This window comes from Dermacentor andersoni, chromosome 8 (assembly GCF_023375885.2).
Source record: "Dermacentor andersoni chromosome 8, qqDerAnde1_hic_scaffold, whole genome shotgun sequence".
Taxonomy (NCBI): domain Eukaryota; kingdom Metazoa; phylum Arthropoda; class Arachnida; order Ixodida; family Ixodidae; genus Dermacentor; species Dermacentor andersoni.
Genome location: NC_092821.1, coordinates 65,995,724 through 66,023,211, shown reverse-complemented (window position 1 = coordinate 66,023,211; position 27,488 = coordinate 65,995,724). Strand labels below are relative to the sequence as shown.

The following is a 27,488-nucleotide window of genomic DNA, read 5'->3' as shown; positions in this document are numbered from 1 at the left end:
TGGTGCATGCAAGGTAATGTTTACCATCAACTCACCAGTCTCATATCGGACTAACCGCTAAAGAAATTCAACATGCACCATCAACATCACTGCCAATTATTGTCAATCAAAGCAAACAGCACAGAAAGCGCTGCTTACATCGATTCCCACAGCACCTGGGATCCGCATAATTTTTCTGAGAGCCCCAATCAGTTGATACTCTAAATTGAGTCATCATTATAACTGATGTATCATTATATGTGGCCTTGTTATAACTGAACTGCACTGTATGTAGAATGTGGTCATAGAAGCAAGTAACAGGCTAATAAACTCTCGTCTTGAGGCACAAAGGTAGCACATGAGTCGAGACCTTTGCAGTCAGCAAGCAAGAACTATTAGGGGAATCTAGGGGCTCAAGCTTTAATGCACAGCTCTTAAGCGCCCATTCTTGGGTTAAGCGTCAACAGCATTATACCTCATAACCGAGCGAACAAGCGCAGGCAAAAGATGGAAGCGAATGCAGAGCGCAGCAGTAGATGAAAGAAGAGTGCGCGAGGAGGAAAGTGAAGGAGGAGCAGAGGACAACAGCCTCCGCATCTGCATGGACGACCTCATCTGTGCTTCCAAGGGGAGGAAAGGGTGGTGTGAGGTGGGGAGGGCTACGCTCGTCCACGGCGTCACCTGCTCAGATCAGTCTGCGGTACTAGCATTTGTGGCGTGCATCACTGCTCCTGCAAGGGGCGATGACGAGCGGCTACGAGTAAGGCTCAACGTGACAATCCCTTGGATGTCGCCGCCGCTGACAATGGTGGCATGATTTCACCGTGGCGCAATGAAGGACCGCTCTCATCGCTGGTGAAACGAAAGCGCGAGAATCATAGTGGCAAGCAAGAGAGGTGCGGCGACAATGGCTACGATATGACGCCAGAGGAGCACGTGTAGACTGTATTGAAACAAAGCACATTACTCACAGTGTTCTCTTCCTAATATAAACCCATATAATTATAATACAAAATACTGACAGGCGAAATGAAAACATGTATAGAGCTGCACTCAAATTTCGCATTAAGGAGTATTGTAGTCAGTGAAATTTTATGTGTTTGTAATGACACAAAGATGATGCAGGCAAAGAAAGCATAAAGGCACTTATTCATAGGTACCCAAAGTAAAAGTGACGAATGGTATATACAAGGTGAATTAGTGTGAACATGTATAAAATTTTAAAATATGTAAAAGACTGAATGAAGACGCTGAGGCAAATGTGTAGAATTATATGAAGAGAGAATCTGGAATGACCAAATTCAGCATTGCTAGCACTGCAAAAATTCAAGATTGCAAACATTGCAGCCCGTGTACAAAATAGGAAGACCAAGATGACTCGGCAAGATAATCGGAACGGACAAAGACTTCTGCTTCATGGAGGCAATTAAATGCACTGTCATGATAAAATTAGCTTAACAAACAGTGACAAGACACAGTAATATAGAGAAATATCACTGGACAAGGTGGGTGTGGTTGGAAGAGAGGGATATGACGTGGGAACATAATGTTAGCTATGCAGTGGTGATATCAGCTGGACCCATTTTGTCATGATACCTGCTTACAAAAGGTGATGGGGGACATCGGGCATTTAACTGCAATAAAATGATAGTTTAATGAAAGATTCATAAAACACCATGTTATACAGAATGAGAAATGGGTTGCTGTATTAGTGGAGAGGAGACAACACTTTACAAAGATCCATTTTCACCTTCGAAATTACCACAACGTTAGCAAGCAAGAGTGCAAGCTGTAAGCTCTTGGTAAAATTGCTGGCACTTCGCTCAGCAAATTAGAGTGTGAACTTGTGTGAAGAAAAAAATCTGCAAGGACCATAGACGATGATTGTAAACGTAAGCGAATAGTCGGTGACGTGTGCCAGCATGGCGTCAAGAGTTGTCGCGTTCCTTTGATAAACAAGCTTGAACAGCGTGATTTGCGTTTGCCGTTCCTGTTGGTGATGAGGACTTTTGGGACACCATGCCGCAGCAGGATGTTTTCGACAAAGCATTTTGCCACATCGGCTGCGCCACTTCCGGCACAGCCTTCATTTCAGCGAAGTAGGTGTAAGGTAGTCCGTTGCCACGACGATCCACTTATTTCCGTATGTTGATGTCGGAAAGGGTCCGAACAAATCCATTACGGTCTGCTGAAATAATCGGCAAGGAGACTCAATCGGCTGTAGAATCCCACTGGCCTTGTTGGCGATGTCTTGCGTCACCGGAAGTCACGGCATGTCTCAACGTAATGGGCGACATCAGTGGTCAGGCGTAGCCAATTAGGCTTCTCTTGTATTCTTGCTAGTATGCAAGAATGATGATGTGTTGTGCTTAGTGGCACAAGGGCCAGGGCCAAAGAGCACCATGCAAGTGGTGACGTGGTGCCTATGATCTGCCAGTGAGATGGACAGGTGTATTGCGATAGGCAGGTGTGACTTGGCTGTAGAAGGGCCTAAAAATAAATTGCTGTAAAGTGCGTGAAATACATAGGTAATAAAATAATGAACATGATGGGGATATACTATGACTGTAAAATATATGTTACAGAACAATCACTAAAATTTAAGAGTATGGAACTAGCACTACCGTCTCACAAAGGTCCTTAAACACAAGGGTACGCAGGCATGTGCTCTACAAAAACTATTATTGCAGGAGCACCCTCTGGTGAGAGGGTGCACTACGACATTCCTGGGCTAAAAAAAAGAGCTGCTAACAATCTTTAAAGGGCCCCTCACCAGGGATGGCCATTTTGAGCCCACAAGTGCCGTGCATACAATGCGCGCCAATGATTGTGTCTTCTAAGTATTACATCGCTACGTGCCATGCTCCAAGCCGGAGGGATGATGTATACGTGCTAGTACACATGTGTACTTATGTCTTTGGTGTGACACCACTCTTAGCGACTCGGGACTTTGAGAATTATTCAGGGCAACATGGCAACATTATTTGTGTAATCTGTTGCAAATAATAAAACACATAAACCGAATCTCTGCGAGTATTTACTTTGCACCGCAGCAAGAGCAATGTACTTCCATTGTCTGCTTGTTGCGGCGTCGTTGTGCAGTTGCACGCACTGACACCAAAACTGTGCCATTTTCTACCGTGTTACAGTACGCGATCATGCTCTGTGATCTACTTATGTTTGCCTCAGTGTTCGTGTAGCACTGATTTATACCGCTAGTCCGGTGTTCTTGTGCACAGCGCGCACAATTGTGCGCTGCGCAAAAACAGACAAGCACAACAGCTCGCGCGCGACACCGCCAGCAAATGAGCGTTGCACAGCAAAAAAAGAAAGAAAGAAAGAAAGAAAGAAAGAAAAAGAAACAAACAATCAAGGCGGGGGCCCGTGAAGTATGCGTCACACGATCCTCGAGGTCTGGTATGGGCACGGTGGGTATGGGAGAACGCAGGGAAGGAATTTCGCTTGTGGAGGCAACGCGGGGCAAGTGGAGAGAGTCTCTTGGCAGTGATGATCGGCTTCTGAAATCATGGGTTCGCGGCACTGAAATATTTCTATCTCGGCTATTAGTGAACCAATATGAAAAATTCTTGCGGCTGAATGCTCCTTAGAAGGCACGTAGCAACTTCCAGCGTATAACCAAAATTTGCCATGGGGCCTGGTGAGGGGCGCTTTAAGTGAAGGTAATGTAATGTCATTACCTGAGAGCAAGAAATGGGAAGTTCTGACGCTTCAGCTGGAGTGGTCAACAAAATTAAACAGTGAGAAGGAAAAATATAACGCAGCCATGTGCGTGACCACTACTGAGCACAATAGCACAACCATCCCGTCACACCCACATGAGACGCGTCTCGTGAGACAGCATTCGCAGCACTGACAGTTCAGTGCATATGCAAATGTTGGCGCGTGGGAGGTGGCGCACTTTTTAAATCGCGACTAAACACACGCCTGCTGCACATTATAAACAGTGGCACTCTACTGTTTCAACTAGGGGCAGCGCTCAGAAGTGCTTATCGAAGGTACCAATACATACAAGATCCTGCGATCTCTGCGAGGCTGCAGCAACCGTTTCCCACTCGGTGAAATTTGTATAACCACGTTATACCGCACGAATGGACAAATGCGGTTGTTCCTAGAATAAAGTGTCGGCAAAAGAACAGGTAATCGTGCGAAACTCCGAGTACTCTCACCGTCGTTCCAGATGCGTTGCAGTAGCACCATAGATTTCTCTATGGTAGCACCGGCAGCTTGTCAGTGATTGACGCTTGACGCACACGATGGCACCAAGGGAAACTGTACTTTCCACCATAGAGTTTCTCACTATAGTAGCAGTGAGTTCCGCGTGAGAAACTTATGGGAACCGTGCATGGGAATGATTGGAAATACAGGCTACGGATTGGCATTCTGTTGACTGACAAAAACATGCCGCCAACGACTCCCCCTGAATACCTCCTAACCTTTCGCATCCCCAACACGCTCCCAAGCCCCCGTATTTCTTAGATTTCACTTTTCTCCTTCTTTTTCTTTCACTCCCCCCCTTTTTTTGTCGGTCTTGGTGCCGCCCTGGTTTAACCCCCCCCCTTTTTTTTTTCCTTTTTTTCCCTTTTTTTTCTGCTTCTATTCCTTTTCTTTTCGCCCCACGTGCGCACTCTGACGGTCTTGTCCCCTCGTCTTGAGAATGAAGCTCACAGACGTCGGACGACAGCGCTTGTTTCCTCTTGTAATCTCTCTCTTTAAAACCAGCCGCCAGCGACAACACCCGCACGTGACGTCACTGCACTAACCCTTTAAAACTAACACGCCGAGGAGCGTGCGTCTATTTGTCGTACAAAAATCCCTCACGTGACCTGATCCTAGGTGCCTAGGGACAGCATCATTTAGGGATTTTTTAGAAGGCGCGATGCTGGCGCCGAGCGACGCCGTGGCGTGTTCGTCCTCGGCGTGATCGTTCTCTCGACCGCGCGTTGTTCAACATTGCTCATGTAATCGTGCGTGCGTTGCTTGTGTGTTGGTTGTAGGTTCTGTGTTACTTAGCGGAAAGCCGTGAGTAGTGGCGGTGCGGCAATGCGGCTTTGGCCTCGATGAGCTCTGGCACTACAGAATCTGCGTTGTGTGACCCGTGCTTTCTTGAGAACCCGGCGGTGGTGACAATTGAAATATCGAAGTTATCTAGCCACCATATCGAAGTGGCCTAGCGCCTCGGCAGCGAAGTTCTGCGAACCGCGATGTGGCGTCGCCGTGTCCGACTTTGCTTAACGGACATCGAGGCATGTGCTGCTCGCTGCAAGTCATGTAAATGCAACTGCGTCGACCGCCCACTGTTCAGCGCTGAATGTGTGTTTGGTGTGCTGTGCATGAAACGATTGATGCAGCGGGGGTGGCGGAGGAGCAGAGTGGCTTAGGGTTTGCGCGTTCACAGACATGTGCTCCCGTCTTGGTCTCATTAGTGGCTGTCGCGGGATTGTTGTGTGCTAGCTCCTTGCCTAGTATGAAGTTTACGACGCTAACACACAGCATGTTCACGCTTTTCCGCGCTATATGTCATTTGCATGACGGCCGAGTTGAAAACGAGACATATAGTGTTCTTTGCGTTTGTGTGTTGTAAATTACTTTCTATTGTGGAAGTTCTGGAAGTCTTATTACGCAAGGAGTGCGAACGTAAACATAAACACGTATGTGTGTCTGAAATTTTGAATTACCCATAATGCCCTTTACGACTGATAAGTGGGCTACACGGCCTGTGTGAATCAGCTACCGTATGTTGCGACGCTCTTTCGTGTGGTAGAATGATGCATGGTGCGCGTTTATTTCTGTACTGTTGTAAAAACCATTTGTTTATTCACTCAATACAAATGTACGGCTTCTTCGCCGCAGTACGGCTTAGTTGTGCGGCGAAGCATACTAAAAGTGGGAGGGGGCCGCTATCAGCCAGCATAGTATGTCCACTTAGGCGACCTCAGAGGCGGCGGGTGCGCGATGTATAATTTAAGAAGTCTTATTATGTCCAGTGACAGTGGAGATCATTAACTGTAGCACCAAAGTAGTGGACCACTACCAGAACAAAGGCATGTAGTATGCCCATCTCAATTCTTGTGCTTATGCCAGTCTTCTTTTTTACAGCAATAGCTGCTATGGGCTAACTCCCCTGGTTGTTCCGATGTCTACTGGTGTTGTCACTGGAATTCCCAAATTTCTTGCTAGAATATTGCAAATAAAGTTCTCATTGTGCTGCGAGGATTCAAACATACGATCAAAAGAGTGGCAGTCCACAATTCTACATTTCAGCCACTCTGCTGAAGGTACAATCGTGGTGAATACTGATACCGGAGAGCGTGATCTAGCCAACAGGTGCCTAGATTGGCTAACACCTGCTCAATGTCTGCGTGCTGTATATAGAGCTGGCATCCACACCTTCAAGTTCTTACACATGACCTTCCCACTTGTGAAGGCAGTCCTATGTTAAGTTTTCTTCTTGCATGTGATGACAATGATTGAGTGCATCTGCTTCATTAATCTTCTTCTAGTGCTTGGCTTCTCAGATTTACTGGATGGAGCTGTTGGTGTCTTGTTTTCCTCAAGCAAAGTGAGAGGCCTAGCAATGGGTAGCCCAAATATAGATTTGAGAAAACCAAAACGAATTCAGCAGTAAGAAGCTAAAGGGTTGTTTTGGTGTGGATCAGTGGCTAAGTCCGGATATGAAAGAGGAGGAAGAAAAGCCAAGTATTTCCACTTCAACACTGAGGCACAACTCCCACATATAAATACGACTCTTACTTATTTAAGGAGATTACCGACTTGCATTGGCAAGTGTTCACTTCAACAAACACTGCATGAAGTAAGCTTCCTGCGCATATTTCACCAGCTACTGCATCATTGTTTCACATTATGAGTGAAACTGCAATTTTCTTTATGCCACAACTTGCCCAATCTAGTGTTTTGCAGTAGGATGTTAGCAGTGCTATTAAGGCACTTAAATACTCATGAATAGTAGTACAGAGAAAATAAAGTAAGAAAGCAGTGGCTTTTTGTGCGTAGACTATGCATACACCTGGTGTTCTTATGGTCATTTTTTCTCTATCCGCTAAACCATTCTAAACAAGAAAAGTTTATACACAATTAGTTTATACACAGACCACAACTAAACCACGGGTATCGTTGGTAAGCAAAGTATATTTATTCGGTGACATTTTCTGCAGCCCTGCTATTGAGCTTTCCTTCCTTCCTTTTCAGCTGTGCAGGTTCATTAAGAAGTGATGATACAGTTTGACAATTTTAATCGTTGAAAGACTTAGCGAAACCTTTTTCGGGTTGTTTTTTCTTGGTTTCAGACTCTTCACATTGCATTTTAAGGCGTGCTTTCTGTGTTTGTTGCTTTTTCTTTATGGGTAGGGCATGTCAACATATTTTACACCATTTCAAGTATGTGGTACCATAGACTGTTCTTAGATGGAGTCTTGCCCTTTCATTCTGTACAATATGATGTCGGTTTTTTGTGTCCAAGGCCGTTTTACAGCGTGATTGTAGCATTTTGCTAAGTTTTGCCTCTGTCACCCAAGCTTGAAAGATTGCTACCCACTGGTGGTGGCATGACACATGTCGCGTTTCTTCTTCAATGAAAGGAAGTCTATCACTTATCCTGTGCACTGTTTGTCTTTTGTGTCTTTGAATTGCAATTTGTTGCCTATATTTGCTCTTTTGTTGCATTTCAGATTAGGAATGGTTATCATAATTGACATTTAACCATATTGCACACAATGTGGATATGTAATTGCATATATGGCCACCATAAATATAATAGAAGTTAATAATTCAAGAATAGTGCCTTTGCATGGTGGTGCAGCCATGAATTGTGGCTATAAGGTACCAGCGCTGCAGATAGCACTGCTTGTGCAGAATGTAGTTCAACTCTACTACTTTCAAACATCATAGTTTTTATCTGCATTTGTATAGCTCCAGTTTCTGTGAACAACACACATCTGGTGGAAGAGTGGCTTGCACCTGCAGTTGGGTCCAATGAATAGCCAAATTTCTGCCTGTTTTCATGTTATTAGCATATTAGTAAAGGCAGTCGTTTTTATAGTAGCCTGTTTGCCCAGTGTAGAAGCCGCTGCAGGGTGTCAGGATCTCATACACATCTTCAGCTTTGCAGGGGACACAGCATCTGGCACATAGTTTGTCACAGGCCATGTATTCGGGGCAAGTTGAGTTCACTCACTAGCAAAGGGAGAACCAAGCTTCTCGGATATGAAGTAAACCGCCTGTATACTCAGTGGCCTTCATTTCGTGTTACATATGTGGTTATAGCGACCCTTGTTTTAAGCACTTCTTGTCCAGCAGCGGTCGTTTGCTTTTGAAACACTCAGGATAGCTTTCAGCAAGCTGGACAGGAATAACACTGAAAAACCAGCAGATGTTAATTGTTGCACTTATCATGCGAAGCTTCGTACAGTATGATGAGGGCGTAAATAAATTAGGGTGTTCCTCAAGGCCTTGTAGCACATGTCACGAGTTTGGAGCAACATGATGTATAGCACTTTTTTGATCGCATGCTATAGGTTTAGCAGGTGTGGCCATGGTTGAAGTGCAGTGCAAGGTCAAGAAAACAGATATCTATGAGCAGCACCCTGGTAAGGAGACTCTGGGAAAACTAGTGGGAAGCCTGTTGAACATCTGGTTGACCCACTTGCTGGCTCCATCAGGCAAAGTGTGATAAGGAAAAGGGAGTCATCAACACATCAGAAGGTTTTTACATATAAACACTGCTAAGGTCATAACATGCCAACAAGTCTTAGTGCGCAGGCTATGCACGACCAACTACATATGCCTTCTGTTCGGACATTGCTTATTGTAACTAACCAGGATGGAGTGGACAAAAAAAAGAACAGCAGCTCCATTAATTTGGTTTCACTGGTATCAACAGTGTTTTGTAAGTGTACATTGCCATACTCTCCAATGCCTTCTTGGGTGACATCAGCAAGGACCAGCTTGAGGCAAGGGGTTAATAGACGTCTTTACAAGCTAAAAATGCATGCATGCATGGAGAGCACATTGTGTCCAAAAAGTAGGCACTTCACAGGGGCACTGGAGAAGGAACAGGTTATTAACAGTGGGCAAAGACAAGCTACTAAACACCCAACACTGTTGCCATGTAACAACCTCTGAAACAATCCCTCTTAAAGAGGAAATCATCTTTGTGTATCCATAAAGAGGGCAGATGGGCAAAGCCCCTTCAGTAATGCTCCCAGCTTCAAAAGCCCATTTTGCACATCCTGAATGCTTCCTTCTTAAGACTTTGCTGGGTGCAAGCATTCTACTGTCTAAAAGCTGTCATTGAGAGCCCTGTTGGTTTGGTGGCAATAAAGTTCAGAAGCAATTGCAACAAACCTCCCTTCCTAGTTGGCCTGGATGCTCACGATGCTTATGAAGCAGCACCATGAGGCAAGCAAGGTGAATGGATGCCTCCAAGCCCTTGTTCGTTTATCACACTGTTCTGTTAGTAACAACCATGAGACTTGAAACCAACAAGCTCAAGCTCAGCACTCGCATGGTTACTGCGGAGGATCCATAAAAAGCACAAAAACAGAAAGAAAACTCAAGGGAAAGGATAAAGCACCATTTAACACTTAGTATTGCTACAGCCCACCCCCTTCTTTTATTTTGTCTGGTCGTGCTACATCTTTTTACTATATATAGGCATGAACTTAGGTGATATTCCCAATCAGTGTCCAATTTTTATATACACCATGTGCTGGTTCAAAGAGGTTCGAAACACTGCAATGGAAGCTTCAAGTAGAAAAGGTGCCTGGAAGAAAAAAAAAAGCTGTGCTGCAACCATCTCGGCAACATCTTGTCCCTTTAATAAGAATTGTGCTTCCATATTATCTTGAGCCCTCCAGTTTAGAGTAAAATACCAGTGCACTTATGAACAATGAATCAATTCTCAATGAGCATGTGCAGTCCAGCAAAAAGCAGGGGCAAGAATCCGCATTGTGCTCCTGCATTGAAGGTGAATAACACGTACCATAATGGCGAATGTGCTTTAGTAAGCTTCCCTGCAATATGAATTTGTGATGTACAAAGAATTGTCAATGAAGCTTACCACGAGCACAGATGCACTTGCAAATTAGGTCACAATTGAAAATAATGAGCACAGTGTAAACCTATGTGCCCTTTCCACTCTTAGTATGCTTTACTGCATGACGCTAATTTTCACCCCTGTATTGCGGTGTAGCAAGCTACAATAGAAACTTTGCATAATTAGGCTTTTTAGGATTATCTTTCTCGCAATACACTAATATTTCGCGGTGAAGCCTAAGCAATGTACGGTGAAGCATACTAAAAGTGAAGAGGGGCCACTGTCACTGGACATAATAAGAGTTCTTTAATCATACGCTCGCGAACCCGCCGCCTCTCAGGTCATACTATGCTCAAGTATGGCAGCATAGTATGCCTCAAGTGGACATACTATGCTGGCTGATAGTGGCCCCCTCCCACTTTTAGTATGCTTCACCGCGTAACTAAAATGTACTGCGGCGAAGAAGCCGTACATTTGTATTGAGTGAATAAACAAATGGTTTTTACAACCGTAGAGAAATAAACGCGCACCATGCATCAGTCTACCACACCTAAGAGTGTCGCAACATACGGTAGCTGATTCACACAGGCCGTGTAGCCCACTTATCAGTCGTAAAGGGTATTATAGGTAATTCAAAATTTTAGACACACATATGTGTTTATGTTTAAGTTCGCACTCCTTGCGTAATAAGACTTCCAGAACTTCCACAATAGAAAGTAATTTTATATGTCTCGTTTTCACCTCGGCCGTCATGCAAATGACATATAGCGCGGAAAAACGTGAACATGCTGTGTGTTAGCGTCGTAAACTTCATACTAGCCAAGGAGCTAGCACACCACAATCCCGCGACAGCTGCTAATGAGACCAAGACGGGAGCACATGTCTGTGAACGCGCAAATCCTAAGCCACTCTGCTCTTCCGCCACCCCCGCTGCACGGCTGCAGGACTCGTTTCAAGCACAGCACACCAAACACACATTCAGCGCTGAACAGTGGGCGCTCGACGCAGTTGCATTCACATGACTTGCAGCGAGCAGCACATCCCTCGATGTCCGTTAAGCAAAGTCGGACACGGCGACGCCACATCGCGGTTCGCAGAACTTCGCTGCCGAGGCGCTAGGCCACTTCGATATTTCAATTGTCACCACCGCCGGGTTCTCAAGAAAGCACGGGTCACACAACGCAGATTCTGTAGTGCCAGAGCTCATCGAGGCCAAAGCCGCATTGCCGCACCGCCACTACTCACGGCTTTCCGCCAAGTAACACAGAACCTACAACCAACACATAAGCAACGCACGCACGATTACATGGCCAATGTTGAACAACGCGCGGTCCAGAGAACGATCACGCCGAGGACGAACTCGCCACGGCGTCGCTCGGCGCCAGCATCGCGCCTTCTCAAAAATCTTTAAATGATGCTGTCCCTAGGCACCTAGGATCAGGTCACGTGAGGGATTTTTGTACGACAAATAGACGCACGCTGACGCCGCCGAGGATGACGAGGCCGCCTTTGACGAAGATAGGTCCTCCTATCGAAACGTTGGCCAGCCTGTCTGAGGCACTTCATCCCTGTTTACAAACTTTATACCAAAATAGTCTACAAGTATTTCTTGGCAGTTTCGGTTTCGCTCCAAGCCCAATTGCTATAACCTGCAGTGGGACAGTACGACGCAAAACTCTTTGGCTTTGTTGTTTTGCTCGAAGTGGCGATAGCAGGCCCCGCACACACTCAAGTTCAACAAATGGCCACAGAGGGCGAAAAATCAATCGAGGCACGTTTCAGCGTAAGCGCGCAAGTGGAGCTACTGTAATTTGGTCGACTACTTTAATTTGTGTTTTCTCTGCTAGGGGCGCTGAACATGCTGACTTCTTTAATTTACACAAACCATTGACATGAACAATCGAGGTGTCTAAGGATGCTTTTTTACCTCAGGCAAATAGGCAGTTGATTTTTTAAAAATTTGATTGTTGAAGCTGCTTTTTAGCCATAGCGTCAAGGTTTTTGTGCTCGATTAACCACCGACAGGCGACAGCCTATTGGTATCGATGTGTTTCCTGGCCGTTGGCGTTCGAATACTACGGCGGTAAAACATTTTCGAAAGCATGCTGGTTTCGTCTGCGAGTCATTACATAGACTTGCTGTAAAAAGGTCTACTCTTGGCAAAGAATAGTGCCTCATTTTGTTTAGGCGTTGATTATCATAATGAATGCGGCGGAGGTTGAGGGAGTACGCTTGAAGGTACGTTTTTATGCCGTTGATCTCCATAACACCGCAAGTACGCAAACCGATGTCACAGAACACCCGATGCATCATTGTGTGTTCTCCGTCATCGCTTGTTTGCTGTATGCCTACTAATTCTTCATTTCTTCAAGTGTTGTATCCTCCTTTTGTCCTTGCTCTCTTGTGCTTCACTTACAGTATGTCGTTCCGTCAGCTGTAATGCGCATTTGCAAAACCAATACGTTTGATAAGACGCAGTGGTTATCATAATTTCACTACACGTGTATTAAGCTGGCACATATGGTTCAGATACATATACCTGCATGCGAACTTGCACGACGTTCATGCGGAGATTAGGATAATTATGACACCCGTAAGGAAGAGGCAGCTGACGGCCGTATAAGCGGTTGCGTTCTTTCCGCCAAACTACCCGGCCTGGTAGTGCTGTAAAGATGCTGTATAAAAGTGACACGCGGTGACAGGGAAATTATTATACTTAGCAGCCGACCGTACGTTTTGTAGCTTAGGTCTTCTTTCTTGTGCGTTTGTGCTACCCTTATTAATGAGCCATTTCTTGACTATGTTCTTGACTATGTAACCGCGTTTGTGTGGATGCGTAGACGTGTGCTTTTTGTTGTACTTGTAAAATGCAAATAAAATATTTTCAGGCTTACTCAATCTTTGGTGTCGTGTGCGTTTATTCCAGTCGAGGCCATCGTGCCACCTGGAAACCGCATTCTGCCAGTAGCCCTACACGATATGCAACAGCTGGAGCGCGGCGGCACAATTTAACTCAGGGTAACGGCGGCGTAATAAACGAAAAACCGCACGGGATGCCCTTAAAAGTCAGTTTAGAGTGTGCCTTAACTCGATATGACTCAGCGCTACATGTATTCTGCTGCGCCTCGATCGTGCTCCCGCCAGTTTGGTTGCTGTGTGGCAAACGTAGCGCCTGACATGTAGGCGCTACGTTTGCTACACAGCAACTAAACCATATAGACTAAACTGGCGGGAGCACGATCGAGGTGCAGCAGCCAGAAACCCAGTAAAGCCACAGAACACCTGGTAAAGCGTGTGCAAAACCCCGTTTCCGTTTCCTGTTGTACAGCGCCATCTGTGGTCGCATACTTTAGTTCACGACGCCACCGCTATGCTTATTTCCGTAGCACTGTGGAAGGTACAGTTTCCCTTCTCTAAATTTGTATAGACCGTTTTTTCGTAGGCGCCGCCATATTGTGAACGCAGTGGCGCCGCCTATGAGCAGCGCCATACTGGCTTGGGTGAAAGCGGTCTTTTGCATGGCAGGTATACGCTCGGCGGCAGGTTCTGGCGTTTGTTTTCGTGGTCGTGCGGTCTGTTTAGTATGACGTGCGTCTTCTACGTGGTAAACGGTTCTGTGAGACGTGCTCAAGTGGTTTAAGGCGTCATGGCCGGAATTTCTGCTGGCGTTGAGGTGGACGGAACACGCAGCGCGATGGTGTGCGCGCATATTCGAGTCTACAAGCAGCCTCGGAGATCAATTGTGTATTTCTGAATGTTCCAATCACTAATGTGACCTTATTGCAGTATTATCCTCTATTTCTGAGCTGCGATTTAGGAGCCATGAAACATACGCGACGATCGTAACAGCGTGAGTGTGGGTAACGTTCTGCTACGATAGGAACTGTGATGTTATACTTTGACAAGCGTTCAAACTGTTCGCTGCAGGTTACATTGCGTGACTACTTGGTTCGATGGATGAGGTTTCCGCCCCTGAATAAAATAGTTTTGGCAAGTGATAGCAGCATACCTTACAGTCTGAATTACGCTTGTCCAGCAAAGGGACTGTTTACGAACTGCGCGAGCGTCCTAAGCAGTGGTAGGTGCTGGATTATATATATCTTTGTTCTATATATACCGCATGGTTCAAGCATACCGCATCAGTGGTTATATATTTATAAACGTTATGCGGCGTGACCATGCGAGGCCCTATTGCGGCGTTAGCCCGTTTTCTCTTGCTTTTTCGAGAAAGAGGATGATAACCAAATTTCTTTTTCGGTTGTGTTCGTTCCGTTCTCTACGACGCACTCACACGTATTACGGAAATTTTGTCCTCGAAAATAGGCATCGCATTCTTTTTATGCGATACCTCATATATTATGGCTGTATGCAGGCAAAAAAGGCAATGCCGAAGCGCACAGCTTACGTATGTACCGTGCTGGTTCACCAACTGCAGTGATCGCTGTGTTGAGCAGCGGCATCGGCCTCATGCAGGAAGGCTACCGTAGACATATGGTAATTTGAAGCCTACTAGACTTGATATTCGCGAGAACGATGCCGGTGCATCTCAAATATTTGATTGCGCCTGCCGCTTAGATGTTTCGTGGTATCCTTAAGTTGGCCGTGCACGAGCATGCGCTCTTATACTTTGTTTTACTCCCTACGGCAAGCGGTCAGATATTGAGCAGATTTACCATTTCATGCTGCTAATACAGAGACACCGGTTTTCTTTGTTGAATTAAAACCGATATAAGCAAAATAGTTCACAACACATACACACACCGCGACTGATAATGTGCGTACACCGCGGCTGATAAAACGCGTCACATTTTTGCGCCCCCAAAAGATATTCCCGCCTACTGTAGTTACTGATGCACTGAAAGGCTTCCCTGACGACCTTATATGAACGGACATGGTGTAAATTTCACAAAGTACCATCTAAAACATCTCAAAATCGTTCCGCAGCACGCGACAGCAATACTTTCAAGGAGCGCCGCGCCGGATCGCCCAAGCCAGAGAGGAGGAAAGACTCTCCGCGCGCCCTATCCTCCTCGCCCGATGAAACGGTCTATGGGGAACCAGCGCTGGATAGGCGGCGCGTCGAAAAGAGTGCGTTGCACGCCGCCCTGGCGACGAAACGCGGCATATTCCAGCCACACAACCAGACGACACACACATACGCAGCCGTATTATAGTTCGTATGTTTCCGTTTTCGCGCCGCTTCAAGTGGAGTTTTTGTAAAGAAGCTGGCGCCATCAAGTGAAGAAATGACGAAAGAAGCTTTTTAAGCTTTATACATTTTTCACAGTGCGTCGCGGCGAGCACGTGTGTTTCTTTAACGGTTGCGTCGTGTATCGATGCCATGCTTGCGTGGCTGCCTGCCTCGCAAATCTAGCAGTTATGGCTCCGGTCGTGCTGCGCTATGGTTTCGTAAGTATTAGTTGTCCTGAAGATATTCCATATTTCTCTGGCTAGACATAAAAAATTCTGATGTTACTTCGCCACAGCAGTCAATGGAGAAGAAAGCTTTATCGCATCAGCTGACTCGCGCAAGCAAAGGTTTAAGTGCTCGGCTGCTTGATCCGTAACAATCCTGGCTACATTTAGCACTAATTACATTAATTTGCCGGATGCATCTCAGCGCTGAGTCCTCATCCGCATGCGCATTTTTATAAACACATAGGTGGCTTAGTCGCGCGTGCGCCGGCACTATGCGCATACAACTCGTATTACAAGGCAGCTTCCCTCCTACATAATTCTTGGCAATGAATGGATAATTTTTACCTTTCGTATCGTTTACTTGGTGCGGTGGCGTTGGAAGGGGCTTGGCGGTGGCATTGCGAAGGAAAAATGGTACATATGCCGGATGGTGCATGCTATTGCTCATTTTGTTTCCGACGAAATACCGACAGCAGATTCTGCTGCTTGGTACTGTCTGCCATGGCGGACCGTCTTCACTATCGAATAAACCAAGGATACACGCGAAATTTGATTTAGAAACCAGCCCGACACCGCTTGACAGGGCGGCAAGACGGGAGCTTACTCCGCTCGCCTGACTGCTTGGATCCAACGCCGCCTCCGTTCTTGTTCGTAGGGTTTAGATGGAAAGACGCAGAAGGATACATCCTCCCTCATCCCGACTTAGTTGTGGCACTTGTATACGCAACAGTATCGTCGGCGCCCTTTTGTTTTCCTTCGACTTTAAGGGCACGCAACGCAATTTTCGTCCGCGGGGGAGGCTGCATTGTGCACGTTCTGACCGCCAGGGCGGCGCTGCAGGCGCCGTGAAAACTCCAGCGCTGGTTCCCCATGGGGCTCTTGCATTGCCCAGGGGGCGCTGCGAAAAAGGTGCTAAAAAGCGCCCTCTGTCCTAAAATGGGTCGTACCAAGCTCGGTTGTCTGCTTCGGAAAGCACGTTTACAATATGGACCCGCCACTTTCGGTTGTGTTCTATCACGGCTTGCAGCGAATATCGGGCGCCGAAGATTTTTTCAGGAGTGGCACGCTGCGTAAAGGCAAGAAATTATGCAGTGCCGAATACGTGTATGCCGTTCAAGAATTAAGCGGCGAAGTTTTAGCGCGGTGTCAATCGCAAGTGAAGCGAGTCGCGTACGAAGTGGAACTTCAGGTAAGGTTTGCACGCTGCTAGATTCAGGCGCACAAACGTGAGGAAATGCTTGCTGTAAATGAATCCACAGCAGCGATAAGCCGGCATCATGTGTACGGAACTGCTCGAGCGCACGACGGTACGCGCGGCGACGGCAGCGGTCTTTCGACATGCCGCGAAACGGCGGGCCTCCTGCAATCTTTGTTGACTGCATGCCGCTAAACAAGTAGTTATGCCTGCGTTGTAGTAGCGGCCATCTGTCCCTTTTAGTAACTGGTAATAACTGATGCAATGCATATGAGCTCGCACGTACGTGCTAATCTCGGTGCAGCGCGAGCTCGTGCGCTGCTCGCTTGATGTAGCTTTTAATGACAACGCTCGAAAATCGATCTGCTGTAATCAATACTATCTTGCTGCGCTGCCTCAACATGCTGACTTGAGGTCAAGTATGAGCACATTCAACCTCTCTAACTTGTGCTGCTCGTAGTGGGGTAGTGAATTGTCACCGAATCAGCCCGGCCATTTGTGGTCATTTGCACACACCTGGGTACTTCACCACTTCGCACCGGTCGAATTGTTAATTATCGCTGTGGCCGCGTTTCGAATCGTGAACAACCAGCCATGCCTGCTGCTATGTCGGTCTGCCGTCGGGACTGTAGGTGCAAAAGACCGAATTTTAGAACGCAGATCTATAATCAAGCAAGCTTCAAGACAGGTGAAGCAGTCAGCATGGCGCGAAGTTTCGCTTACCCAGCGCGACGAACTGCAGTTATACAGCGCGCCCGACGCTCCGCTTCGTGAGGCCTTGAAGGGAAACGATAGAATCAGATGTTGGGATTCAGGGCTTCTTGTTCATGACAGCCCACGACGCAGCAGTATCGATGGTGACGTTTTTTCGATGCTGAGCTAGGTCCCTCCGGATCGGCGTCGCTGATTCCTTCTGCTTCCAGCATTACGTCCCACGGCACACGGAGAGTCCGTTTTCGTTAAACTATAGGCTGCGACCAGCTCGCAGCGTGGTCGACGTGGTCTGTGAGAAGTGACGAGCCTTTTCGCACTCGCAACAGGGCAGAAAAAAGTGCGAATCGACGCAAAACTCGGCCTAGAAACGTGCTTCGCCACAGCCAGGGCTCAATACGACCCAAGCTGGTACGACCCAGATGTCGTTTCCCGCGCCGCCACCAGGCGCCGCTACTATACCTCAAACTCCAGCGCAAGACGCCCATAGGTGTTCTGTGGCGATAGCGCGTTCTGAGCCGATATTTGTGTCGCGGTGTGATGTCGAAGCCCTGACGAGAAAGCGACGGCATCGTAAACGCTGAAAGAACATGTTTTGACCGTTTTGACCTTGGTTTGTTAAGTGTGTAGGTTGGCGCTGTAGCGTTAGAGAGAGAGAGTAAAACTTTATTCAATCTAAATAAAATAAGGTACGATTGTTGGAGCCCCTATTCCAGGGCCCCACTGGCACGAGCGGCTCGCTGGGCTTGGTCCAGAAGAGCCAACTGCGGCCAACTGGCTCTCCCGACCCTCGTCCGCAAGCCATGCCTCCCACTGCCTATTCCTCATTAGTGGATGTTGGTGTAATATGGGACTGTCTATGTGCGGCGGCCTCCTGGGGCACTCCCATGTGACGTGTTTTAGTGTGGGGGTGTCTGTGCACCACGGGCACTCGTCAGTGAACCTCGTGGGGTGTATTCTGTGTAGGTGGTGCAGGTTGTATGTATTCGTCTGAATACGACGCCAGTCCCTCTCCTGTTCGCTGTTTAAATCGGAGTGAGGATGTCCAAAACGTCTCCGCTCCTGCCTTTGCTGTAGGAGGATGTCACGAGAATTCGGTGGAAGGACGTCGCTAGGCCATGCCGTTGCTCGGACGTTCAAACCTCGAGCAATACGGTCTGCCCTAGCGTTTCCTGCCAGTCGCTCGTGTGCCAGACACCAGACGATAGTGTGGTGCCCCTCTAGTTGAGTGCCTAAAATTTTGATTATTGATTTGGGTGCCGTTCCTTGTAAAAACAGGCGGCAGGCCGCTTGTGAATCGGTTAATATGACAGCCGAAAGTTTGGCGCTCGGCGTCCTGAATGGCCAAGGCGATGGCTGCAGCCTCTGCCACGCATGCCGAGGAGGTTTTGAAGGATGCCGTTGTTATGTTGTTGTTGCGTGTAGAGACTATGCTGAAAGTGTCTGAGCTGGCTCGACTGGCATCCGTGTAATACACCCCCTGTCCCATGCCGAAACGTTTGTGAAGGGTCTTTGCCCTTGCTCTGCGTCGTCCGGGATGGTACTTGGGGTGCATGTTTTTGGGAATTGGGGCCACCGCGATGTGCGATCTAACATTGCGGTCTATCTGTGCCGTTTCCTCTCCGCAATACTGGGGTCTCAGGGGAAAGCCTAACCTCACCAATACTTCCCTGCCCTGAGTTGAAGAACAAAGTCTTTCTTTCTGGGCATATAACGTCGCGACTGCGTACTCGTCAAAAGTATTGTGCAGGCCCAGTCCCTCGAATCTCTCTGTGCTAGTGCATTCGGGAAGACCAAGGGCGGCTTTGAAGGCTTTTCTTATTATTGCGTTTGCCTGTTTAATCTCTTGGTTTGTCAAGGCCTGATACGGAAGGGCGTATGTGAGTCGGCTAATTACGAATGCGTGAACCAGGCTGATGGTCTCTCCCTCAGTTAGGCCGTCTCTGCTTCTTGCCACTCTCCTTATCATTCTGGCCACGTTTCCTGTGACCGCCTTTAGTTTTTGTAGGGTGTGAGATGTTCCAGCATTCTGCTGTATCCACATCCCCAATATTCTGAGTGTCTCCACTTCACGAATTGGCACCCCGTCGAGAGTCAAAGTGAGCGGCACCCAGTCCTTCTTTCTTGCGTACTTCGCACGCACCCGAATGAATTCCGATTTTTCGGGTGCGCATGCCATGTCCGCCGCCCTCGCGTATCGTTACGTGCTTTATGAAACTTCGTAACATTAAAAAGAAGGCACTACTGATACAAGACATAGGCAGTTGTAATTCTAGAGGCTTGACAGTCAAATTTTATTGAGATCTTCACTATGCATTGCCCGTTTATGTGCTCATTGAAATGCGTGTTTTAGGACTTTGAGAACACAAACTTACTTGTGGTAGGAAGGGTTGCTGCTTCCTTGGTGTAGTCTAGTGTCGCAAAATGGGTAAGTGCAAAGCCACGCCATAACGTTTCGGAAGCGGTACGTCAATATAAAATATTGGCAGCAGTGACAGCTGATCGGCGCAACGCTAAAAACTTGATCCCTGTACTGCAGGTTGGTGTCCAAATTATACATGCTTTGTAACTAGATAGTTTATGCTGTCGCTGCTGCCTTTCTGTATTGCTGTGTATCTATTGTATATTTATTATACCTTCTGTCCACTGGTACTGTTCATTTGCGAAAACATGACCAAATCTACAGCTGAAAGAGAAAGCCGATGCGAAATCCGAGAACTTCGTGCTGAAATGAAGTCTCTCGTGGACAGCGTTAAATTTATGAGCGATCAATTTGAGGACATGAAAAAGAAGCTTAGAGAAGCCACAGAAGATAGGGAAGCCTGGAGAAAGGCGAACGAAAAGTTATGTGCTAGGTGCATGGAAAATGAAAATGTTTTCAACAACTTCAGAAGAGGGTTGTTCAATCAGAGCAATACTCGCGCAGGTCCAATATAGAAATTAAGGGACTTGTGCAACAGGACAATGAACACGTTGCTGAACTTGTTGGGAAAATTGGTGATGCGCTGGCTGAGCCCATAACTTCTTCTGGCATTGAAGTCTGTCACCGTGTGCCCACCCGAGAAGCTGGAAAATCTAATATAGTTGTCCAGTTTAAGAGCAAACAGAAGAGGGACAGTGTTCTTGAAAAAGCGCGGAAGGCTAGGTTGCGAAACAATCAGGTTGGAATTCCTGATGATACCAGAGTATTTATTAATGAGCACCTCTGTCCGACCTTGAAACGTCTTCTTTCGCTGGCATTAGCAAGAAAGCGCGAATGTCAGTGGCGCTTTGTCTGGACGCGAAATGGTAAAGTACTTGCACGCAAGACTGAAGCCAGTAGTGTTGTCCACATTGCCTCAGAGACTGACCTTCAAAAGATTGCCTAAACTGCAGCGTCTAAAGAAGTTAAACTTTGCTCTCTTTTGACTACACGATGTATCGTGAGTATAGCTTTCCAAGCGAAATTTCTCTGCCCGCACACGCAAAAAACATTTCCGCGCTTCTCGTGAATGCGCGTTCACTTGCCTATAAGCACGACATAGTAACTATGTTTCTAGCCGAGTTTACTTTTCCATTTGACATTATCATGTTCTCTGAAACATGGTATCAGGAACACAGTGAAATGCTGATCATAGATGGTTACAGACATTTCTTTATTAATCGCACCGATAAAAGTGGGGGCGGTGTAACATTGCATGTCAAGCGCGGCATACAGTGTGATGTGCTTGAGGAATTCACCTGCGTCACGCCACATTACGAAGTGCTAAGCGTTAAATCTGACAATAACCTGTTTGTTGTGATGTACCGACCACCTACTGGTAATATATCTAATTTCTTAGAATTTACTGAAAAGCTATTAGAGCATGCTACTTTTCACAATTACAAAGTGCTTCTTGGTGGTGACTTCAACATTAACGTGCTTGATGAAAGCGCTCCAACTCGTGCAGTAACCAATGTAATCAACTCTTCCGGTTTCTGCAGCGTTATTACGACACCTACTCGCGTGACACCATCTTGTCAATCAGGTCTCGACAATTTCATTGTTAACGCTGGTGCAGAGATATACACAGCCGGGACTATCAGCTATGATATCAGTGATCATTGTCCGATATTCATAATATGCTCATTTTATATTCACGAAAGAACTTTACCTGATACCACGTTCAGCTACAGATGCCTGTCAGGCGAAAATATGGAACACTTTCGCGCACTTGCTTTGCGCACAGACTGGTCTTCTCTTTATAACAATAAAGATGCTAGTCAAGCGTACGATGAATTTCTATCCATATTCAGTCGCCTATACAATTTGTCTTTCCCGCTTAAAACAGGAAAGGTAAAAAAACGCATTAGAAAGCCGTGGGTGCAACCACAGCATGTTCGAATGATTAACAAAAAAAATAGGATGTTCAATAAATTTCTGCGTACACGTCAGCAAAGTGATCTCGTTGCATTTAGGAAGTTAAGGAATACACTAAATAAAGAACTGCGAAAAGCTAAAGCACTCTATTACGAGAGCCTTTTTGCAGCCGTGCAGAGAAAAAATCCAGAAAAGACTTGGACAATTATCAATGATGCAATCAGACAGGGGATTGTGAATCGCAGTTTGGGTGAGATAACCGTGAATAATGAAAAGGTTTCAGGCATCCTCTTAACCGAACGTTTCAATGAACACTTTGTGAACATGACGGCATCATCAAATAGCACGGTCAGTGATACTACTATTAAGAGATGTACGCACAGCATTTTTCTCGAGCCTACTGACGATGCCGAAATTTGTCGTATATTTTTGGGCTTAAAAAACAGCAATGCTGTTGATGCAGACGGCATTCAAATCAGACCTATAAAATTTGTAATTGATGTCATCGCAGTTCATCTCGTATTTGTGTTTAACCTTGTTATAGAATCTGGACATTTTCCAACAAATATGAAGAAAGCAAGGGTGTCAGTTATTTTTAAAGGTGGGAACCGAAATGACCTGGGGAATTATAGGCCTATTTCCATTTTATCCGCTTTTTCTAAGGGTTTAGAAAAACTGATTTCTGCACGCATTACCAATTTCTTTGCGAAAAATGACGTTCTTTCTGATTGTCAACACGGATTCCGCTCGGGCAGGTCAACCGAAACAGCTTTGTTACGCCAAAAAGAACTAATAATTGATAATATTGATGCGGGCAAACTAACGTTGGGTATATTTATTGATTATAGCAAGGCATTTGATCGTTTAAGTCATCAAATTTTAATAAGTAAACTAGAAGGATATGGTATCCGTGGCGTGGCAAATCAGCTCTTTCAATCTTATCTGTCTGGGCGGACGCAGTGCGTTGCTATCGAAAAATACTGCTCTTCATATAGGGAAATTAAATCAGGTGTGCCCCAAGGTAGCGTTTTAGGCCCGATTTTGTTTAATATCTATGTAAACGATATTGCTGAAATAATAAGTGACACATCCATTGTACTATACGCTGACGATACGAGCCTGTTTGTCTCTGACAATGATCTTGATAATCTGTTACAAAGATCTCGCAGTATCCTTTCTAAACTGTCGAGTTGGTCTCGTGATAACGCTCTAACAATTAATAGCTCCAAATCAAAGGCCATATTGTTCAAGGCAAGAGGCAGGCGGTCTTATTTAAATGAAGAATTATTGTTGGATGGCGCGCCCATTGAGATTGTAACCAGATACAAAGTATTGGGCGTGACGCTGTCAGAAGATATGAACTGGACATATCACATTGAACAAATTATGAAATCATTGTCATCTGCCGCAGGTGCATTGTCCCGTTGCCGTCATTTTTTCCCAGAGAAATTAAAGTTGTACATATATTATGCCTTGTTTCAATCGCATCTGAATTATTGTTCGCTTGTATGGGCCATCACCACGAAACGTAATCTTCATGCGCTTCTTCAACTTCAAAAACGAGCACTTCGACATGTAGCGAATGTACCTTATTGCCATTCTACTGCGCAACTTTTTGAAAGTTATAACATAATACAAGTAACTAACATTTACGAATACAGGCTACTGTATTCTTTCTGCTTTGGCTCCGAAAAGTTTCAAATATTTTTAAAAAATACGTCACGACTTGAATATGACAGAAGTGATGCGCGTACCCGCAGCAAAGACAGGTGGTCAGTACCGTACAGGCGTACAAATTACCTCATGCAGTCGCTAAGACACACGCTACCTTCATTGTTCAATAAATTTGGGAAAGAAATTGTTATGACAAATACCTTGACTCGGAAACAGCTTAGAGCATATTTTTGTAAAGAAATTTTTGAAATGTGATCTTTGTAATTATTGTAAATGTAACCCATTGCATTGTATACTGTATTTGTACTTGTACTGCTGCCATGTGAGGGCCTTCGGGCACATTCAAGCTGTATGTCGCAGCTTTTCGCCTGGAGGACCCCCAACAGGTTTGTTGGAAATAAAACATTTTTGATTTTTTTTTTTTTGATAATGAAGCATACTCGTAGGAGGCCACAAGCGTCCTAGCTAGCACTGCGGCAGATGTGCTTAAAGGGGTGGAGACATCAAAATTTTCGTTCATGCGTTCGTTGATTTAAACGTTGCGTCATGCTTCAGGGAGCACGATACACACAGCGGGATTCATATATATCCGATAAATAATTTAATAATACCATTATTATACCGAGCGATTTCGGTTTCTGGGCTCCGGAGGATGCTATGACGTCACAGCGGAGGAAACGCAACATGGCTTGGTCACGTGGGTCACAAAAAATAGTGACGTAAAACTATGCTGCGTCGTCTGCTCGCGCATACGCGTGCTCTGCCAGCAGATGTCAACAACTGGCGATTCGAAGTGCATGTCGCGATTATTATAATTATTGCGAAGAGCGACAACAACGGTAAGAAAATATTGCGGCTTGTGAGAGTCGGTGATTCATTCCGAAGCGCCGTAAGCTTTAGCTTTGAAGTGAACCTTAAAAGGCCTAGCGACGATATCGGCGGCGCCGAACGATCAGAGGCGGTGAAGCTGCCGTCGGTGCCAGAGTGACCACTCCTTGGTCGCTGATTGGCCGCTTCGCCGTACGGCTGCCGCACAAAGGGGTCCCGGGCGTGTATTTAGAATTGCTCGTAGGTACAACGGGGCGTGCCACTTTTGACGGAGCTCGACGTTTCTGCGCAGGCGCGAGTAAGAGCGGGCGCGAGAGAGAAAATCTGGGGGCTTTTGCTCCTTGAATATATGACTCAGCCTAGGCACTACGGAGGAGGTTTCTTAGATTGCGTTGTATTCGTTTGTCCCCTGACATGCCGGCATTGCGGAGTTCGGTCGAGTTGGTTTATACGCTCCGCCGCTGGCTGCCCGCGCGGTGAGGCAGCGGGCGCGGACGCCGCTTGGTGATCGCTGTGTCTGAAGGGACAATGTTCTGACTGGTGTTTTATAAGTCGCGGGTCGAATTTTTCGTCGCGAGGATAGATCGGATTTTTTACAAGCACTGCTCCAGGAGGGCACATGTAACCGGCAAACGGAGGCCTCAGGAGAGCACCTGAGGTTATATTAAAGCAGGCGGCGCAGGATCTCCGGGGCACCCAAGCGGTAGCGGGGGGATCAAAGCTGGAAGCCGGGCGGCCCGTGGGTTGGGGCCGCAGAGGCCGAAGCGTGCCTGGGGGTGTTCGCATAAAACATTGGCTGTCCGCGATAGCGGACAGCCGATCTTATACTCCCCTGGCACGCGCAGGCCTCTGCGAGCCCCAACCCACGGACCAGTCCGGCTTCTAGCTTTGATATCCCCGTTGCCGCTTTGGTGTCCTGGAGGCGCAGCCAATAATGCGAAATAATGACACGTTGTTTTCATTAGTAAAAACATGATCGATTAAATATGATTGCGTCGAGCCGCCAACTTGCGATGCTAAGTTCAGCACAACCGCGCCCCGCGACTTCTGCCGGCACGGCGCGCCTAGGGACAAGCGCATACACCGCGCCCCAAGGGACTCCTCCGTAGTACCTAGGCAGAGTCGTATTTTCAAGAATCAAAACTCCCCACATTTCCTCTCTCGCACCCGCTCTCACTCGCGCATGCGCGCAAACGTCCGTCGTCTCCGCAAGTTCCACGCCCCGTTGTACCTACGAGCAGTTGGAAATACGCGTCCCGGGCCCGTCATCTCTACGGCAAGGAAATCTCGCCGTTCGCGAGCAAAACCGCCGTCGCACGGGAGCCCGCGAACGGCAAACGGCGTGCGGCGAGTTTCCGTGCCGGTAACGTGGACGGGCCCTAACATTGAGAAAGGCCAAGCGAACGAGGGACCGCTCCGAGCTGCCGAACTATGCGACTATATATATGGTAAGAGGGAAGCGGACAACACGAACGCCGCATATCCTGGTCCCTTTCGGAGTCGGCCGGCTAGTGTTACACTCAAACGTAGGCCCGTCCGCACGCAGTGTGCCGTTCGCGGGCCGCCGTGCGGCGTTCGTGTTGTCCACTTCACTCCTCTTGTGTCCGTGCCTGCACGCCTTACCCATTCTTTGCATTAAGAAAGGATTTCTATACGCCTGTAGCTCGGTCGTAGTGGAGGCTATGCTCGGTCGCTCGGCTCAGCAGGCTCCGTAATCGGCATTTCATCGCTACTCATCATACGTCACGTTTTTGTGCTAGTGTACTATGACGTCAATATTTTCGTTCCTCCTCTGTGACGTAGTAACTACCGCGCTAGCGATGGGTCTCGACTACGAGAAGGAGTTTTTAATGACTTTTTGTAGCTGAATTAAAATTATTTTAAAATGTTTGCAGCGTCCAATACCTCGTTCTGGGTGTCCTTGCATACGGAAGCAGCCTACAACATGCTTTTTATAGCCTCAAAATTTGGTGTCCCAACCCCTTTAAAAGTACTTGAAGACGTTTAGCAATCGTGGCAACCGACGCAGCCTCTCGAAAGAGCGAAAGAGTTGGTTGGCAAGTGCCTGTCGTCTGTGAGAGAAGTCTCGCGTTCGCAGCGAGCAGGCGTCGTAGCAGACGACACTTGTATCATTCCTCTAAAAGGCGCAACGCTTTCTCACAATACCATATGTTTATTTCCATGAGTACTTGATGATTATTTTTACATAAGTACATGCACGATTGTTATTGCTGTCGTAAAAATAAATAAATAATTATTCTCTGGCATTAAATAGGGAACAGAATTGCAGAAGAATGTATACCCTGGTGTGCCCTGGTGGCATGGAGCATAGAGTTTCCTACAAATAATTTTTTGTAGGAAACTCTATGGCATGGAGGAAGGAAACTGAGGAAATGACTGAGGTATTGGCCTCGAGCTCCACCACTGGAAAAGCTGGCGCCACCGTCGGCGTGACGTGCTATTAGGGATCACGTGGACATAGCGTCCGCGTCGGCTGCTTCGGGAGCGCCGAAGCGAGCTGAAAACGAGAGTTTAAATTCCCTCGTACGCTGCGGTCCTCATTTAGTGGCGAGATTCTCCCGCTTTGAGTGTCTCCTTTACAACGCTTGAAAGCACCACAATAGGTAGTGGCTGCCTTTGAAGGCGCGCAACATGGTAGGCTACTGCTCGGTGCCGCAGTGGCGGACGTACGCAACGGAGCCCGGTGTCAGCCTTATTCACACGTAGCCGCAGGACAAGACGCTGCGTGAAGCTTGGCTCGCGAAACAAAAAACCGGCAAACATTCATCGGCTACAACTCGGGTATGCAGCAAGCACAGACGCGAGGAAGATTTCTGCTACGGCGCCGGGTCTGCGATGTTCGGAAAACGCGCGCTGAGACGTTCGCCCGAGTCCGCTGCCCGACTCATGTCATGACGGTTTGGTCTATGAACTTGTCGATGCTATAGATACTGGCAAGTTCACTGGAGTGGAAAGGTAGTGGTAAGAAGCACATTAAAGAAAGCATGGCATATGGTCATGTTTGTGTTATGAATTAATGCACTGGATTACAAAGAAGAAGCAGCGGGAAATCGCACGCTGAGAACACCGATAAACATACAGTGCGACGCAACTCGAGAAATAATATTGAAACGTCCAAGAATTTAGAAGAAGAAAAAAAAAAGATTGAATCGTCGCGACGGCACATCCCAGTCCCCGTCGAAGTCTCTAGAATGAAATTATTTTTGAACAACTCTGATAGCGCCCACGCACCAAGGGTTGCTTGTATACTG

General features: G+C 46.8%; 1 protein-coding gene across 3 annotated transcripts in view; it reads right to left on the bottom strand.

Annotated features, from left to right (window-relative positions):
* Positions 1 to 19,837, bottom strand: part of LOC129386808 (uncharacterized) — a 41,845-nt gene extending 22,008 nt beyond the window's left edge. Inside the window, exon 1 of one of the 3 annotated variants that reach the window (XM_072289732.1) lies at positions 19,751 to 19,837. Coding sequence is in view for 1 of the 3 variants with exons in the window: in XM_055075051.2 (XP_054931026.2) it covers positions 4,167 to 4,197 (31 nt within the window). In the remaining 2 variants the exon portion in view is untranslated. Of the gene's footprint in view, positions 1 to 4,166; positions 4,874 to 19,750 lie in introns of those variants that run through there. The other 2 variants (XM_055075051.2, XM_072289731.1) reach the window with 2 other exon arrangements.
* Between the last annotated feature and the right edge of the window lie 7,651 nt (positions 19,838 to 27,488).